This window comes from Theobroma cacao, chromosome 9, assembly GCF_000208745.1.
Source record: "Theobroma cacao cultivar B97-61/B2 chromosome 9, Criollo_cocoa_genome_V2, whole genome shotgun sequence".
Classification (NCBI taxonomy): Eukaryota; Viridiplantae; Streptophyta; class Magnoliopsida; order Malvales; family Malvaceae; genus Theobroma; species Theobroma cacao.
Genome location: NC_030858.1, coordinates 12543256 through 12561449, shown reverse-complemented (window position 1 = coordinate 12561449; position 18194 = coordinate 12543256). Strand labels below are relative to the sequence as shown.

Here is an 18194-nt window from a genome sequence, read left to right as displayed (position 1 = left end):
TTTGGCTATTCCATGTTTTAGGTATCATATAAACCATTTAAAGAATATTGAGGATCATGATAAATAATAAACATTTTAGGATTTAGAATTCATTTATGTAGCATGTTACGTATTCTGTAAATTGGCCAGCATGGCATTATCCAATCAGCATAGGCATTACCAAATGTGAAATGTCTAAATCAATTCAAGACATTATTTAATCTCATAATATTTGTGACTTGACAAGTTCTAAATTGCTAATCAATTCCCTTGCAGCACCGCCATCTACCATTACCTACTTGTATATTACCTCAACCAAATCTCAAACCAACCCAGAGAGGCAAAAAAACCAAACATCGACCTTCCCTTCCCTTGTTTTTGATTTCCCATACTCACCTTTCAATTCTTTCTCTATCGCTCCCAAACAATGGAGGCTAATCAAGTGCAACAGGAATTCATTTTTCGGTCCAGGCTCCCTGATATTTACATCCCAAAGCACCTCCCTTTGCACACATACTGCTTTGAAAAAATTTCCCAATTTAAAGATCGTCCTTGCTTGATTAATGGTCCTAATGGGCGGATATACAGCTATGCCGAAGTTGAGCTCACTGCTCGCAGAGTGGCCACCGGACTTAAAAATTTAGGCATCCAACAGGGAGATGTTATCATGCTTTTGCTTCAGAACTCACCGGAGTTTGTCTTTGCTTTCCTGGGTGCATCATTCCGTGGGGCAATCAGCACTACCGCTAACCCCTTTTACACCCCAGCCGAGATTGTGAAACAGGCCACGGCCTCAAAGACTAGGCTGCTCATAACTCAAGCAGTATATGCAGAGAAAGTGAAGAATTTCGCTAAAGAAAACGATATCAAGATCATAACAATTGATACACCACCGGAGGGTTGTATGCACTTCTCGGAGTTGACTCAGGCTGACGAAAGTGAAATCCCAGCCGTTAAAATCAACCCTGACGACGTTGTGGCCCTGCCATACTCTTCTGGAACAACAGGGTTACCGAAAGGGGTGATGTTGACTCATAAAAGTCTTGTAACAAGCGTGGCCCAACAAGTGGATGGAGAGAATCCCAACCTCTATTTCCATGAGAAAGATGTGATTCTCTGCGTGTTGCCACTGTTCCACATATATTCGCTCAATTCTGTGTTACTTTGCTCTTTGAGGGTGGGGGCAGCAATTCTGATTATGCAGAAGTTTGAGATTGTGACATTGATGGAACTTGTGCAGAATTACAAGGTAACCATCGCCCCCTTCGTGCCACCGATCGTTTTGGCCATCGCCAAGACTCCGGACGTTGATAAGTATGACCTTTCATCCATTCGGACGGTGATGTCTGGCGCCGCACCAATGGGAAAGGAGCTAGAGGATGCTGTCAGAGCCAGGCTTCCTAATGCAAAACTTGGACAAGTAAGTTTGGATATTACTTTGTTTGTTTGTTTGTTTATTTTTTTTATTACGTGCTTGTTTGGTTCTTTATTTTCTTAATTATATACTTATTAAGTTTTATAATATATGAAATAAACCAACTTAAATTTTTTATTTTATATGGATAATTGTTTATTTCAGATTTTTTCTTCAAAAAAAGAGACATAAACTTCAGCAAAACTTTTTTCTTTACGAGAAACCGAAAATAGGAATTTTTAAAAAAGTTTTGCTAGTGACGAAGGGTGCCAACTACAGGCAACTGCGGTAGTTGGATTTTAGATAGATCCTAGTGAGGGAGAGAGAGAAAGGGGGGGGGGGGGGAGTGGAAGAACAAAATGACAAATCTTTGTAGCTTACCCAAAACTATTACATGATAATTAATTTTTTATTAAAATTAAATACTTATTTAATTTAAAATAAAAATTTAAGATTTTATCTTAATGTATTTGAGGTTGAAATTTCATAATGTTGTGAGATTGGGTTTCTTATATAAGGACAAACCTAGTAATTATGATATATATATCATAACAAATTTATAACATTATTATAAGGACGCTCCTTTGCCACGTATAAGGCTTTAAAGAGGGGATTTTAAAGCTCTAACAGGGTGCCTTCAAGAAGGAGTTTTAGAGCTCTAACAAGTTCCCAAAAAAAATTTTAAATTGACTAGGCATGAGAGTAAAATTAAAAAAAAAAATGTTTGTTAATAATTCTAGCAGAGTAGAATAGTAGACTCTGAAACAAAGAAAAAAAGAGTTGGTAACAAATTTGAAGAAAAAACAGGAGAAGAAGATGAATTTACAATAAGTACCCACAAAAGGATTAGACTTTGTTCTTTCTTTAAGGATTTTTCTAACAGAAAAAAATGAGAGCAAAAATAAATAAAGTTGGACCCAATTTCTTTCTTTCTGAACAAAAGGTAAAATTTTTGTAAAACACAGTAACAACAAAAGTTTAATCTTAGAGAAAGAGATGAAAGAAATATCCACAGCTTCTCTAATAACTCTACTTCCTCTATTTTAGAAGAGAAAGACAAAAAATGTCGAAGCAAAGAGCAGTGCAAAGAGACCGTGTGCAAACCACGGTCATATTCTAGTGCCCTTAAAAAGGGCCTTTGAAATTTTTCGTAGTGGGCAGCATGTTTCCTTATATTAGGGGACCATGAACGACTCCATTAATTTCGTGATAGCAACTTTCTTAATTTTCCTCTGACAAAAACAAAAATCTGTAAATGCATATGGTTCTTTCCAATCGAGAAAACAAGATTATAAATCCCACTATACATGTAAATTTTATCTACTACAGATTATTTGCCTCTAATAATTGATCTTGTTTGCAATGAATCTGCTATGCCTTTCTATTGCTTTTCATATTTTGCATTGTTTTTACGTTTAAATTTGAATCAAATTCTACCTGCCAAGCTCAGTTATAGTAAAAAATCAACCAGAAAGAAAGCCAAAATAATCACAAAGGAAAACGAAATAATTGCAAGAGAACATGATAACTTTGATTGTATCCATAACCGCGTAGCACAACAAATCCATGGTTTGCTATTACTTTTTGGTCTTGGTTATGACACCCAAATTTTTAAATGCCAAGAAATCAAAGATATGGGACTAACTGCAATTATTCAATGAGTGCAGGGTTATGGGATGACAGAGGCAGGGCCAGTGCTAGCAATGAACTTAGCTTTTGCAAAAGAAGCCTGTGAGACCAAATCCGGCTCCTGTGGCACGGTCGTGAGGAACGCAGAAATGAAAATTGTCAACCCTGACACTGGTGCTTCGCTTCCACGAAATCAGTCAGGGGAAATTTGCATCCGTGGTAGCCAGATCATGAAAGGTACGGTACAACCATGTGCTCTACACCATTTTTCCATCTTCCCTCAGGACCATACCAAATGCTATTTAATGATCAATTTCATTATCTTTTGTTAGCTGTCAAGTTCGGTGTGAAGTGACAAATAATTAATTAATATATTCTTAAATTATTGGCTTTTGGCTACACCAAATTAAATTTCATAAAATTAATAGAAAAAAATTGTCTAGTTACAGAAACAATGGCATGATTGTATTGCATTAAATCTATTATTGCTTATGAGTGTAAATCCCATTATTTTTTAATGAAAGTTTGATCTTTTCAAAAGGAAAGAATATGTCTAGTTGGATAGTCTAATCTGTATTAATAAATAGTACTAAAATTTAATAAGTTTTTAATCCAAAAAAACTAAATTATATTGAAGAGAAGAATCAAGAATAAGTAAATAATTAGCTGGGATTAATTAAAGGGGAAAATTTATAAATGTCTATTTAATGCTATGGTTACTTAACTAAGGTAGTAGTTGGAAACTTCATGCCGTCAGTGTATGAAAAATTGTACTAATAAAAAACAATAAACAATAAAATTTCAGCCGCATTATTTGCCTCTATAGTAGTTGTGATAACGAAATTGCATAAACCACTGTTTAAACGTGGACTATATGTTTGGTAGGACGTATCTTTTGCAGGCCCAAAAGTCAAAGTCTTGAGAAGGAGGAATAACAATGTTTCTTTACTCAAATTTGTGAGTTTTTCATTAAAAATAATTACATAAAAATTAAAATGATATAGTGATAGAATTCACCTACTGAATCAACAACAATACTTAATTAAAAATATTATCTATGCATAAAATATGATCAATAATTCTCTGAATAATGCAAAGTTTGTCATAACTTTTACTAGTTATGTAAATTTAATTAAAAATTAAATTATTATGTAATTGATCTATTTAAAAAGTTATATCATCTAATTAGTTTAGATTTTCGTTTCTTAAAGTTTTATTTAATAATATCTAATAGAAAACCTTGTAAACTTGACCTAAAAGAAATTTTACATAAGTTTTTCCCTTTGAGTCACATGGAAACCCTTATCTCATTTCACTAATTTCTTTCTACCAAATTTTATTTTCCATATTCATGAACCATTTCATTAAATACAAAAAAATGGTTTGATTTTATCAGCCATTAACTTACGGATGGGTTTAAAAGAATATGATTATATAATTATATTTTGTTTCATTCCTTTTCATGACATATATAGCATATGTCAAATATGCCTTTAATTTATTGCCCAACAAGATCGAGTGTTTCTAATTCTGTGTCGTATTTTCTGTCATTGCATCTTTCTTTGGCTAAGACTGATTTTGTTTTTTTGAAGAGTAATGCAAATTTCATTAACTGGAGGGAATGAAATTTTCACCTCCTCCAGAACATGGCTAAGACTGATTGGCATAATTTAATCAAATGACTTTTCTATCCCTTTTTTATTGTCTTTCTTTAATCGATCATCTCATCCTCAAACGTATGCACCGTATTGTAAGGTCTTTGCCCACGATTATGAGCAGTCTACTTCTAATTGCCTTATTGGATTGATTGGGGTATGAAAATGGGATTTAGCTATCAGGCATGGATATTCAGCTCGACGGTGACCACAGAACTTATTTCCACTGAATTTTTGTTATTTAAAGCCCCTGGCCAATATAATATAAAGAAAATTTCCCAGAAAGAGCTTTTGTGGAATTGCACATAGAAAATACAATGTCATTGTTCAGTATCTCTGACATCAGCTCTGGCTTTGAGAAATATTTATTGTTGATCATTTTCGATGTTTTTTATAATAAAAAGAAAATAAATTAACTTAAAATAATTACATCACATCTTGATCAAACAATACAAAACATATCTTCAAATAAATGAGTAAAACTATTAGATATATTAAGTAACAAAACGATCCCAATTATTTTGTAAAAGGACCTAATTCTTCTCAATATATTAGCATAAGGATCCAAATTTGATTTTGATGTTGATTTCTTTATAATTGTCAATTTTAAGCATTCTTATTGCTAATTTCAATTCTACTCCACACATATGGTGTGGAATTGTTTGCTTATTTTTGGACTAGTTTTTAGCTTTATATTCACATATATTTGATTGAGAGGCAAAGGAGTTAAAGATGATGATCCCTATTTTAAGTTAATAAGTTTTAAATCTAAATTCTACATTTAAGTTTTTGATTTAATTATAATTAATATATATCTCGCACTTAATGAATTGAGTTGAAGTTTCCTTTTCTCAAATTATATCTTATAAAAAAATACACATTCTAAAGTTTATCTTTCCCAAAAATAATTTGGTACCTCCAAAATCAGAAAATTTTCCATTTTAAAATTTGATCTCTTCTTACAAAATTTGCACAAAAGCAGTTCATATTCAAGTCCAGGCTATGCCCTGGATTCTCAAACATACAAAAATTAAGCAGAATTAACATTTTTTTCAGGTTATCTTAATGACCCGGAGGCCACGCAAAGAACTATAGACAAAGATGGATGGTTGCACACCGGGGACATTGGCTACATTGATGACGATGACGAGGTTTTCATTGTTGATCGATTGAAGGAATTGATCAAGTACAAAGGGTTTCAAGTGGCACCTGCCGAGCTCGAAGCAATGTTGATTGGCCATCCCAACATCTCTGATGCTGCTGTTGTACCGTAAGTGTCCCTTAACATTACGTTAAACTGGCATTAACAAATGATTTTGAGTATATTAGTGGCCTGAGTTTGATTCATATGCCTTTATGTTATTTTGTAATTATGTGTTCCAGCATGAAAGATGAGGCTGCTGGAGAGGTTCCAGTTGCATTCGTTGTGAGATCCAATGGTTCCAAGATCACTGAAGATGAAATTAAGCAATTCATCTCAAAGCAGGTAATATTAAGAATTCTTTACTATTAATTGTGTTAGATATTTGACTCAATTTCTAATTGAGAATCAGTTTAGATTTCGATGAAATTTTATTGGTTGAGCACTATTTAGTGATTAAGCTTATTTAAAGGGGAATATACTTTAATAGTCAAGAGTTTCAATTCTTGATAACCAAATAAATGAACCCTATAAATATGAAATGAATCTTAACTTCTAAAGTTACGAGAGAAATGTAATATCTATGTGAGAGATGTATTTTTTTATGAAGATTTCATAGTGTTCTAGGGATGTGAGAAAGAGTGAAAACATCTGAGTTATATTGGATAAAGTGTACTATTGTAATATATACATTTATAGTGGATTTTTTTCTTTGGTCTGTGTATGTAAGCAATGATGTGGAACTATATGTTAAATAATATCTCTTGTATATGATTTATTTTTGTGTTGATATCGTTATTGAATAGATCTTTACTTGAAAATCTTAAGAGATTATTTAATTTGAAGACACCTTGTCCACCTAATACAATGAACAAGAACATATATCAGCCTGACTAACTAGTACCCTTGGCTTGATTGTTTTGCAGGTTGTGTTTTACAAGAGACTTGGCCAGGTTTTCTTCACGGAAGCAATCCCTAAAGCTCCCTCGGGGAAGATCTTGCGGAAAGATCTACGAGCAAGGCTTGCTGCAGATATTCCCAAGTAGCCCAAATGGAACAGATTGCGACATTCCATCAAGAAAAAGCTATCAACAGATGTAGATATGGAAGGAAAGGCCTAATAATATTATGCTGGTGATTTTCAATGCCAAGGAATTGAATTTGCTACTTTGGAGAACCAAGAATTTAGCAACAAAGAAAATTGTTAGTATCCTATTGGGGCTTTGTTTAAAATTGTTATTTTGTTCATGTATATGGTTTTGTGGACAAACTCGAAAAAGTTGTCGAACATATGTTTACAGTTTGACGGAGTAGAAACTCCCAACATTTGTCTGGTCTGTATCTCTTGAGTTATTTTTTCCCATTTCTATTATTGAATTGATTTTTCTATATCTGCTTTAGTTGAGCTTAAATTATCCTATGCTCGAATCATTGCTCTCGTCCCTGTTGCGACAATAGCCTCTTAGGGTGCCCAACAACTATATGGTTGGCAACTTTGGGCTTTCGGGGTCTACGCTCTATAAATTAAACAGCCAGGCCAGGTTCAAAAAAGGCCTGTCTAGCTAGAAAATTAAAAGATTTGAAGTCCACTTGAGAAATATTATCTTTACAAGTGCAATGATGGTGATTTTTAGTGTAATATTGTTTTTTGTCCAAGATTGAGTTTGGTCCCTTTATTATTTTAATGTGGTGGTTTTAATCCCGTATAGTTTTTTGTTGAATTTTAATAAATTTAATCTTTATATTTTTATTAAACTAATTTATAGATAATTGATAATACAGTAAAACTTCTATAAATCCATATTCTTAGACCCATGACAATTTATTATTTAATTGATAAATTAATAATTTATTAATTTATATATTAATTAATAAAAAATAATTTATCAAGGTATTTTTTTATTTTTTTTCAAAACATTAAACTTAATATATGTATTGCATATTCTAATTATATGAATATTATCAAGTTACCAGATTACAAATTATCATTATTCGTGACGAGCAAATTATTAATAATGTCATAAGAAATGATAAAGAAGATGAAATTGAGGATGATAATTCTGTATTAAAGCTTGTCTCGAGCAAAGATGCATTCAAAAGAATAATCGAATTGCATAATTTTCTCTTGTAATACGAGAATACTACACTAGAGTTTTTTAATGCATTAAGAAAAGTAAGAGATGAGATCTAATGAGACATCATTTTAAAGTAATATTGAAGTCATATTTTACAGAAGCCTTCTAATTAAATCATGTATATATATAATTTTCATGTATAAGAAGATTATTAATTTATACATCAAGTGAAACTTATATGTTTTTTTAAAATATATTACTTTATAAATTGAACGAATTATTAATTTATTATGTTGATTCCAACTTAAGACCGATCAAAAATATCATTTAATTAAAATTATTAATTGATCGGTTATAGACGTTTTACTGTAATATTAAATTCTATTGTTACTTTCATCCAAGTAGTTATTTTAGACATGTAAGATATAAGAATGAATCAAGAAAGATAATACTCCATCTGTCCCATAAACAATGAATTTGGTTAACTCTTTTTAGTCAAACTTGTTAAATTTGACTTTAATTATTTTAAATATGTAATTAAATTAAAACTCTAATAAATATATATTTAAAAACTATTTTATAAAAAGCTTTTCAAAATATTTTTTCAAAATTCAATTAACGAATATTTATATATAAATAGTGGTCAAATTTGAAAAAAGAAATTGATTGTAAGAAGGGAAACTCAAACATTAATTATTTAAACATATGATGAGTTGTTTTTTTTTTCTAAAATATATAAGTTATTAAAAACGTACGAAATTATTATATTCACTCATCATTAGAACTAACTTTATGATGGACAGTTTTTTTTGTATAAAATAAAAATTTTGAACTACACAACAAAAGGTACTCTATTCAATTTCATAAATCTCACTGCACCGTGCTAGTTTTCGGACCGTAACCTGAGTATGAAGATTCTAGTCTGATCGTAGGGCATCTCCTAAGGCCCTAAAACATTATTCCAGAACATCTTACAGAAGGTACTTTTGGAACTCTCAACTTCACATAAGTCTGTAATTAAACAGAAACGTGAACTTCAGCCAAGTCCGCTTTCAAACATGTAGGGGCCAATTCATATTTGTGCGTGTACGTTTTTTGGCAGATTCCTCTCTCTCTCTCTCTCTCATGCAATGAAAGACATAATATTAACATGATTGACCATTAGCACTTTCGTTTTGCTAATGAATGGTCTTGCTCAAAGTAATATACTGATATCTAAACATGTGAAGCCTAATAGATTCCTACAAGATTGCCTGCGTAGATTGTAGTCAGTATATACCCTTATCTTCTGGAATGTGCGGATTTAAAACAATTTTGTGCTTGGAGTACGAAATGCAAATGCAAATGCCTATATTTGCTAGCTTGACCACGCGACCATACATTTATGTATTTCACTGTGTGTACTTTTTGTACTGTTGCTTCCCACGATGAGAGATGGTGAAAAAAAAAGCAGACCAAGAGTTTACCTCTGCATCCCCCCACTTAAAGAACCTGAGTGCCGACACCTCAGCTTCCAACTTCCAACGTGTCAATTTCGAGGGTCAACTTGTGTTACCCTTGTGTCCGCCACATATCATTGCAAACCCTACTTTCCATTCTCACGCAAAGAATCCTCTCTATTCTGTCACTTCCCCTGTCCTCATCCTTTCTCTCTGCTGTCCTCTCGGCTCTTAGCTCTCTTAAAAGCTGAAAAGTGACGCTGACTCCAAGTCACTCCCTGCTTGGCAATACTTTATGCCCCTGCCTATCTTCTTTCGTTTCCTTTTTTCTCGTAAACGCCAAACATACAGCTTGCTTGGAACAAACGTTGCTTATCTTACCCTAGACTGAGACCATTAGGCTTAAATTTGATGATAAAAACCCTGTTTATGATTGATTTGGAGTTCAATTTTTTCCGTTGGTCTTGTAACCTGTCATAATTTTGGAATTAAAATAAAATTTCAATTTCTAATCGTACATTAGATTGTTCCGACTGTATAAACATATTATTTTCTCTGTTTCAAAGCCATGTTAACTTTATTGTTGTTGATATTTTTAAAATTTTTTTTATAACAGCGAGAGGTATTTGAAAAGAAAAAGTATACACAGTTCGAAAATCGAAAAAGAAAAAGCAACATTCAATTTTAAAACGGAAAGGATTATTATATACTAGAGTATTTATAATTTATTTATACTGAAGAGTGACTTAAGGACATATACATTTACATCGTGCCTTGAAAGAATCCACTTATTGCTTGATAGGGACTGACTGATGCTAGTCTTTAGTGAAACCAACGAAATATGTTGAAAAAACTGAAAAGAAATATGTGACGGAGATTACTCGGGATGTTTTATAGAAAATAAAACCAATCATAAAGGAGAAAGAAGCTCGATCATGGAACTCAATGGTGATGTTACCATGGAAATTTGAGGCATTATTTTGGAAGAACTTTCCCATTTGAGATTAAGAGAGATGGGTTTGATTAGACTGACAACGAGAGATAAAGAAAGATCGTTCAGACAGATAATGTATGTCAAACTAGTTATCTTTTTGGTTAGAGTGATAATGTCGGTGCATAATTACAAACAAGGAATGGACAAGAGAAAGGTTGGCTTTAAGTAGGATTTTATTTGCCTTACGTAGATCATTAGGAATCTCCACCACAATTCAACTATTGCTAGCTGCTGCAATTAAATTATATTGTTAAAAGACTATTTATTTTCTCCTTCTGGGTTAATCCTTCAAAATTACCTCTTCCTCCTTTTTCAACCCCGACAAAGTCAAATGTGGCGTATATATAAAACCAATTTTTTAAAGAAAATGAATAAATGGGATTTATTTAAAGTGCTTTTCACTGAGACAAAACACATAGGAGACGTTAATGCAGACAACTTAAAACAGAAATAGAGTAACATTCATTCTGTCAGCCATCAAGAGTTTTGAAGTAACACAATATAAAGAAACCAAATTATTGTCCTTAATGTACCAAAAATAATTATTGTACTTGTATTATGGCCTAGTAATTTTGGAGCAAGGAGCTATGCAAGTCATTACATAAAGGAGGTAGAGGCATTCTTCATTACATGATGTCAGTAATTTTGTAATTACACCTTCTTATTATGCTTCGTGAATAGTCAATTTTCGAATTATCATGCTTCATCACCAAAAAGAGGACCAACCTTTCGATTGGATGAAGAGAAAATCTTTTATTATATATAGTCTAACTCAAATTAACTAACAGTATCTAGTATGACTCTTAACTAGATATTGTCATCTAACTAAGCAAAAGTACTGTATTACAACTCTAACTAAATATTTGATATAATTATCTTAACACTCTCCCTCAAACTCAAGGTGATCTAGTAAATGCGAACTTGAGTTTAGAAACTAACTCTTGAAATCAACTAGGAAGATGAGTCTTGGTAAAGATATCAACAGTTTGATTTGAAGAGGTCATAGAACCAAGATGAATAGTCCCTTGTATTACATGATGACGCATAAAATGACAATCAATCTCAATATGCTTGGTGCACTCATGAAACACATCATTGTGAGCAATTTGTATAGCACTATGGTTGTCATAGTGAAGGATAGTGGTAGAAGTTTGGGCATTGCCCATATCTTTTAACAATTGATGACGCCAAAGTATCTCTGAAGTATTATCTGCAAGAGCACAATATTCAAATTCAGTGCTAGAATGGGTTGCTATAGTTTGTTTCTTGCTTCACTAAGAGATTAGAGAATCACCTAAAAAGAAACAATAACATGTAGTTGAATGTCGATATGTGGGATCACTTGTCCACTCATCATCATAATACCTAGATAAAATTAGAGAAAAGTGTGCAAATAAGTGAAGCCCATGAAATAATGTGCCTTTGATATAATGTAGAATACACAAAACTATTGAAAAATGAGATGATGAGGAGTAGCCATAAATTGGCTAACTAAATGAACAACATAAACAATATTAGGATGAGTCATTATGAGATAGACCAAACTCTTAACTAGTTGGCGATATAAAGTAGGAACACAATAAGTATCAAGAAGGCTAAGATGTGAGTTAGAAGTGAGGACAATATGAGTTATATTCATTTTTGTAGCGTTGGTAGCATGGATAGAAGAGATAGATGAAGTAGATCTTTTAGTAGACAAAGTAGATGAATTAGGAGTCATGTGATTACAACAAGAAAAGTCAAGGAGTCAAGATGAATTACTTGGAGTAACAAAGAGAGCAGTGTAAGAAGAGGAATTGGAAGAGATAATCTATTTTAATAGAGCCTCTTTGTCACTTATAGTTAGAGTAATATTTCCTTAAGATGTAGCAATAGCAATGGATCAAGATCCGGATAATGAGGAATCTCTTGTAAGTTTAACTATTTGACCTTTCGATCTAAGTAGGAGATATTCTTTAACATAATGCCCAAACTTATGAAAATATTTGTACATAATTATGGAGAAATTAGAAAAAATATGACCTCGTTGTCTACAATACGTATAAAACTAACCTCAAACTCTTTGGGTGGAAGGTTTGGAATTTATAGTAACATGAGCATTATCTATTCGTGGAGATTTAGCCAAGCGAAAACGTGTCTCCTGAAAAATAATTTCTCGAATAGCAATACACAATGTTGGAAGTGGAATTTGATGTAACAAAGAAGCCTTGATAACTTCATATTGTAGGCGAAGAGCCATGAAAACTTGAATAAGATGAAAATCTGCACTAATTCTAGCTTGAGTCAACTTATTTCAAATAAGGTGAATTTAGGTTAGAAAATCATTTATTGAATGTCCTGATTCTTGTTTTAGATTGTGAAAAGTAATCCACAACTGATAATAGTGAGCAACCTCAATACATTATGGCAAAAAGAAAAAAACCCTAAATCTTTTTTTATAGTATCAAAATTAGCAAACTACACATAAATGTTTGGAAAAGAGGTGTTATAAAACCAAGTTATTACCTAATGATTTTTATTATCCCAATCTTCAAGTCATTCTTTAAACTTGAAAGTAATCTTATTAGCATTTTTTGTAGCTCGAACAATGTCTCTAGTGATAATGTGCCTGAGTTTGCATCAATTAGAAACCTTTTCTTTCCATAGCTTGATTTCTTATGCCATTAGAAGTCTTTTATCTACAAGATTTAAGACTTGTTATGGCATGCAAGCTTTTGAAGTTAATAAAAATTTTACTTTTCAAAAAAAAAAAAAGAAAACGTTTCAAACATTGGAATCATAAATTGTAATTACTTCCAAAATAGTTGCAATTGGTCTAAAAACTTTAGATTTCTCCATCAAACAATCAAAATTGGTGGAAACTAAAAAACTAGATTTAAGTCAAAAGGTGTGGAAACAAAATTTTAAGATAGAAAAAAATGGCTAAGACCTTAGCTTTGATACCATGGTAAATGAAGAGAAAATTTTGTATTATATAAAACTATATTATTATAGAAATAAATGGAATATATTTATACATATATAACTCTAGAATTCTTTAAATTGAAATGCCAGCTATTTAGAAAAATATAGTAAAACTTTCTTCCAACAAGGGAGTATATAATTTTTTTAGCTATCACACTCATCGTGGATTGTGAGAGATGGTGCCTCGGTTAATTTCTGGTTAGACAAATGGATAGATGATGTGCCACTTTGTTCTAAATATCCTTGTCTTTTCTCTTTGGTGAAAGCAAAGAAAATGAAGATCCTTGATACATAGAATAATGGTGCTTGGTCTATCACATTTTAGGCGAAACCTTTACTCTTGGGAAAGGGAGTCTTATGATTCTTCAAACTGTCTTCTGTTATCTTTATGATAAGGAATGAGGATAAACTCAAATGGAACATGATCCCAAAGAAAATTTTTGATGAAAACCTTTTTCTCCTTATTGAATTTTCACCCAAGTGAGTGCAAGGTTTGGTTTCAATCTATTTGGGATTGTCTATTTTGCTCAAGTTACAATGTTTTTGATGGCTTGCGATTCTCCATCCTTATCAAAATCTTTGTTTTCCTCATAAGGAGTCTACTTCAGTGTGGAGCAATTACGATGTTCCTGGTATGGTTTAGTAGAGGAAAACTGCTCACATGTTTTCTTATTATGTAACTTCAATTAGTTCGTGTGTGGTTTTGTTCTCCAATAATGATGGGTTATATGGTGTTCTCTCTCAATACTATAATCATCTTTCTTTCAAGCATGGTTAGATTGTTCCTTTATGGGCATCATACCTAAGCGATGGATAATTATATGTAAGGCAACCTTTTGGTTTCTTTGGTTGGCGTGGAATGATTCCATTTATAATAGCAAGGTATGAGATTGTAATGATATCCTATTGCTTATTAGAATATGTTTCATGCTTTAGGTTCACACTTGTTATGGGGATGATGCAATTGATGATATTGGTTGGTGGTCAGATGCATGACACTCTTCAATTAGAAGGAACCCATTGCACCACCAACTTAAGGTTTCGTGGAAACCATTGTTAATGGTGAATATAAGTTCAATGTGGATGGCTTAACTAAGGGAAAATTAGGCTGGACAGGATGTGGAAGGGTGCTAAGAAACTCTAATGGTTTTGTGGTTAGGGTTTTCTTTAGCCTTCTTAGCATACGTAATTCTAACTATGCAAAGTTGATGGCCATCCTTCACGCTCTGTGCTTTTATTCTTCTTCCCCTTTTTCAAGGTCTCCTTTGACCATTGAATTAGACTCAAAAATCACATTTTCATGGGTAGCTAAAGTTGATCAGAAGCCTTAAGACAAATGACATATTTTCAATGAGATTGATTTATGGCGACTCTCTCTTGGTATGATCTCCTTTGTGCATATCCTTAAGGAAAGTAACTCTTTTGTAGACTCTTTGGCAAAAAATGGTGTTGGCAAAAATCCTTCATTCTCTACTTGGTTGCGATGACACACTTTTTTCATTATGCATCATTGTTGTGGTGATTTTTTTATCTCTATCAGTTTTCGTGTAGCTACTATTTGATTTTTATGTTATGCCTTTTTTTGATTCTTTATTATTCGATTTGCTCTAGTTTAAAGGTATTAAGTACCACCAGTTGTAGTCCATTAAATTTATATGTGTGTGCTTGAACCTTTGGCCCTTGTGGTAGAACTTCTTTGTTACTTTTCATTGATTTTAATACAACCTGATTGATGAGTTGAGAATAAAAAAGGAGAATTTATACTGTACGAAAATTTTAAAATTGAAGAAGAAAAATCTATACAATTATCTCTCAATACTAGATACCATTATCTCTTAAGATATTTAAAGTTTTTTAGGTTGTGAGGAATGAAATTGTTTTTGAAGGGAAACAATGGAATTTAAAGGACTTAGTTTTGTTGGTAAAATTTTAATCCTTCTAATAAGGCAATAAAGAGGGATAACAATGTCTTTGAATCTGTTTGATGGACTGATCTAAGGATAATATCGAGACCACACACTCTTAAGAATGCTATCAATAAAAAGAACATCCAAAGGAAAAACCCTAAGTCTAATTTCTTGAAATTCAATACGGATATCATAAGAGGAAAATTGAGTCCATTGGCAATAAAAAAAGTATTAAGAGGTATTGAAGGTAAATTTTTTTGCTTAATAAAACGATGATTTTATGAAGTATCAAATTAATCTGATACAGAAAACTTAGCAAAGCCAAGAATGATCAACAAAATGATTATAAGATCGGAACCCAAACAGGGTTAAACAAAATGCTTTACAAACAACAAAAAAGTACTAATAGCCCAAGTACATCCAAATCAGACATAAGCAATAAGCAAACATTTTACATAATAATAAACCCCACCCCATTGCATCATGCAAGATCGACACTCTAAGGACAGCATAATAATATAAGCAAACCTTATTCAAACAGGCATGCATCCAATAAAGTGACACTCGAGGTAGTGAATAAAATCACCCCATTCCATAAACCAATAAAGATAGAACAACTTGTTCAGCAATTAATTAGTTAAGACCAAAATACCATAATAGTTGTACATAAACCACCAAGAGAAAGAAGACATATAAAGGGAAGAAAATAAGCCAAATCTCACCACCATGCATAGAACATCTCACCTCGATCAACACCAAATTTCGCTAATGCATCTACCATTGAATTAGCTTCTGAAAAAATATGAGAAAAAAAAATATTACCAATTAAATTGCACAAAACTATCAATCTCATTAAATATCTTCCAAAAATTCCAAGGCCTTGAAGTGCTCTCATTCACCCAAGATATGACAACTTTGGAATCCAATTCAATAATGAGTTTGTATGCACCAACCTATGTAATGGTTGACAATAGTTTCACTACATAAGAAATGACCATAATTTTAGCATAATTAGAATCTTAAACTTCTAATGGTTCATAAAACACCCCACGAATGTGGTCGCGAAAATCATGTAAGACATCGGTGCACCCTACTGGGCTTGATTTACCTCGCATTGAACCATCCACATTAAATTTAAACTTGATATTTCCTTGTGGTAACCATGTCACACCTAACCAAGGTTGCCCTTGTTGCATCAACACTGAAGTTTCCATGATTCAACCCACCATCCATGCTCATCAACCACCTCATGCCCTTTAATCACTTTTACCAATAGCATCGATCTCACCTTGACAAGAAATACAATCTCATCTTTATCCCATTTTTTTGCTTTAAAAATAGAATCATTCTTAGCCACCCACAAAGACTAGATTGTTGCACTACCAAAAACCATCCAACTAGTTTTTGCATAGCCTTCATAGCAGTTATTGTCCCAAGCCTAAATGAAGACCTTAATTGTACAAGGGGTTATTTATGGAAGATTCCACCATTTCAAAATTGCGAACCATACCTTACAACTATGGTAACAAGAAATAAGGATATGGTCACATGTCTCTTCTTCATTACCACATCACCAACCTATTCTTGAATTTTTTGATCACTAGCTCCCATGTATGAAAACACCTAGGATTCGCATCCAATAGAATCCCTAGATACGTAAAAGGTAGAGATCTAACTTGGTATCGAAGAGTCTCAACCATTGTCTCACAAAATTCCAAGGAGGTTCCTACAGTGTAAACAACTGATCTTGAAAAATTAATCTGTAATCTTGATACTAATTTTTGAAAAGTGGCCTTTGAAATTTTTTGTCAAACACCATAGTTGGGAAAAAGGTCTCAAATTATTGAATAGGACTAAAGGATTATGGTTCATTGAGTTCTCAATACATGCAAAAGGCCATGGAAATTTTGGAAGCTCTTTCATCAAATTGATTCATCCTAAGGTGCTATTGGTTGTGTCCTCTTTTGGAATATTTTTCAAGAAGTTAATGGTCATGCAAACTCTTGCAAAAATAGAAGTTGATAATGTTGATCTATTTGTGGCTAGGATTTGACGTGGATAATGTTCCCATATGGGGAGCTATCAAGCTATTAAAGCCACTATGTAGTTATTGATACTAGTTCGTGGATTGACTGTTGTTGTGAAGGGCATTTTTTGATATAGAGACTAGTATTTAACAAAGAACTGATAATGAAATCATTTTTGGATAAGGCATAATTCTCAATTCTGGTTGAGGAAATATATTCAAGTAAGACCATGTGATAGTTCAGACCTTGACTAAATCGTGTTAAAGTTTAGGTAGCTTCCTGCATAACAGACCCACATTTTCAATTCAAAAGATATGTTTGTTAGGTGGATGAAGGCCCTTATTTATAAGCCCAAGACCCATTCTATCTTTTACTGATGTGGGATTCGTGACATACTACCCATCAATTATGCAATGCCTTTCTTACATTCGCCCTTTTTATCCATAGGGAAGAGGGACACACCTTGTTCTAAACCTACCCCAACCTTGATATCTTTCATGGGGTCCCTTGTTAGTGAAAAGTTTGGTAGGCTTTGATACCACTTATCTCATACCCATATTTTTAACCCAAAAGACATGTTGTTTAGGTGGAAAAAGGTCTTTAAGTATAAGCCCAACACCCATCCCATCTCTGATTGATGTGAAATTAGTGACACTTGCTTCTTGTTGTGTTAAAATATTGAGTTGATCACAAGAATTGGGGCATTGCTAGAAATATGGCCTTGGTGTATGTTATTTACTCTCTTTTGATTTTTAAGTATGTTGTTGAGAGATGTTTGTTTATAATCAGGTGAACTATTGCCTTGTTGATGTGTCTAGTTCGATAAAGTAATAATATGATTTCTTAGTAGAAAAAAAAAAGCTATCTCTCAATACTATGATTGCAAATTATAGCCATGGTAAATTTTATATTTAGTAACAAAATTTGTTCACAACAATTTTTATAATGTTATAAAATTTATCTACTTTGC

General features: G+C 32.6%; 1 protein-coding gene across 1 annotated transcript; it reads left to right on the top strand.

Moving 5' to 3' along the window:
- LOC18589246 (4-coumarate--CoA ligase 1) lies at window positions 234-7209 on the top strand. Its single transcript, XM_018126965.1, has 5 exons — window positions 234-1399; window positions 3061-3259; window positions 5734-5947; window positions 6061-6163; window positions 6745-7209. The coding sequence occupies exons 1-5, from the start codon at window positions 407-409 to the stop codon at window positions 6862-6864; spliced, it is 1629 nt and encodes a 542-aa protein (XP_017982454.1). The 5' UTR covers window positions 234-406; the 3' UTR covers window positions 6865-7209.

Coding starts and splice junctions, on each gene's coding strand:
- LOC18589246 (XM_018126965.1), top strand. CDS start 407: ATGGAGGCTAATCAAGTGCAACAGGAATTCATTTTTCGGTCCAGGCTC. Junction 3,260..5,733: donor TGGTAGCCAGATCATGAAAG/GTACGGTACAAC, acceptor CATTTTTTTCAG/GTTATCTTAATGACCCGGAG. Junction 5,948..6,060: donor TCTGATGCTGCTGTTGTACC/GTAAGTGTCCCT, acceptor TATGTGTTCCAG/CATGAAAGATGAGGCTGCTG.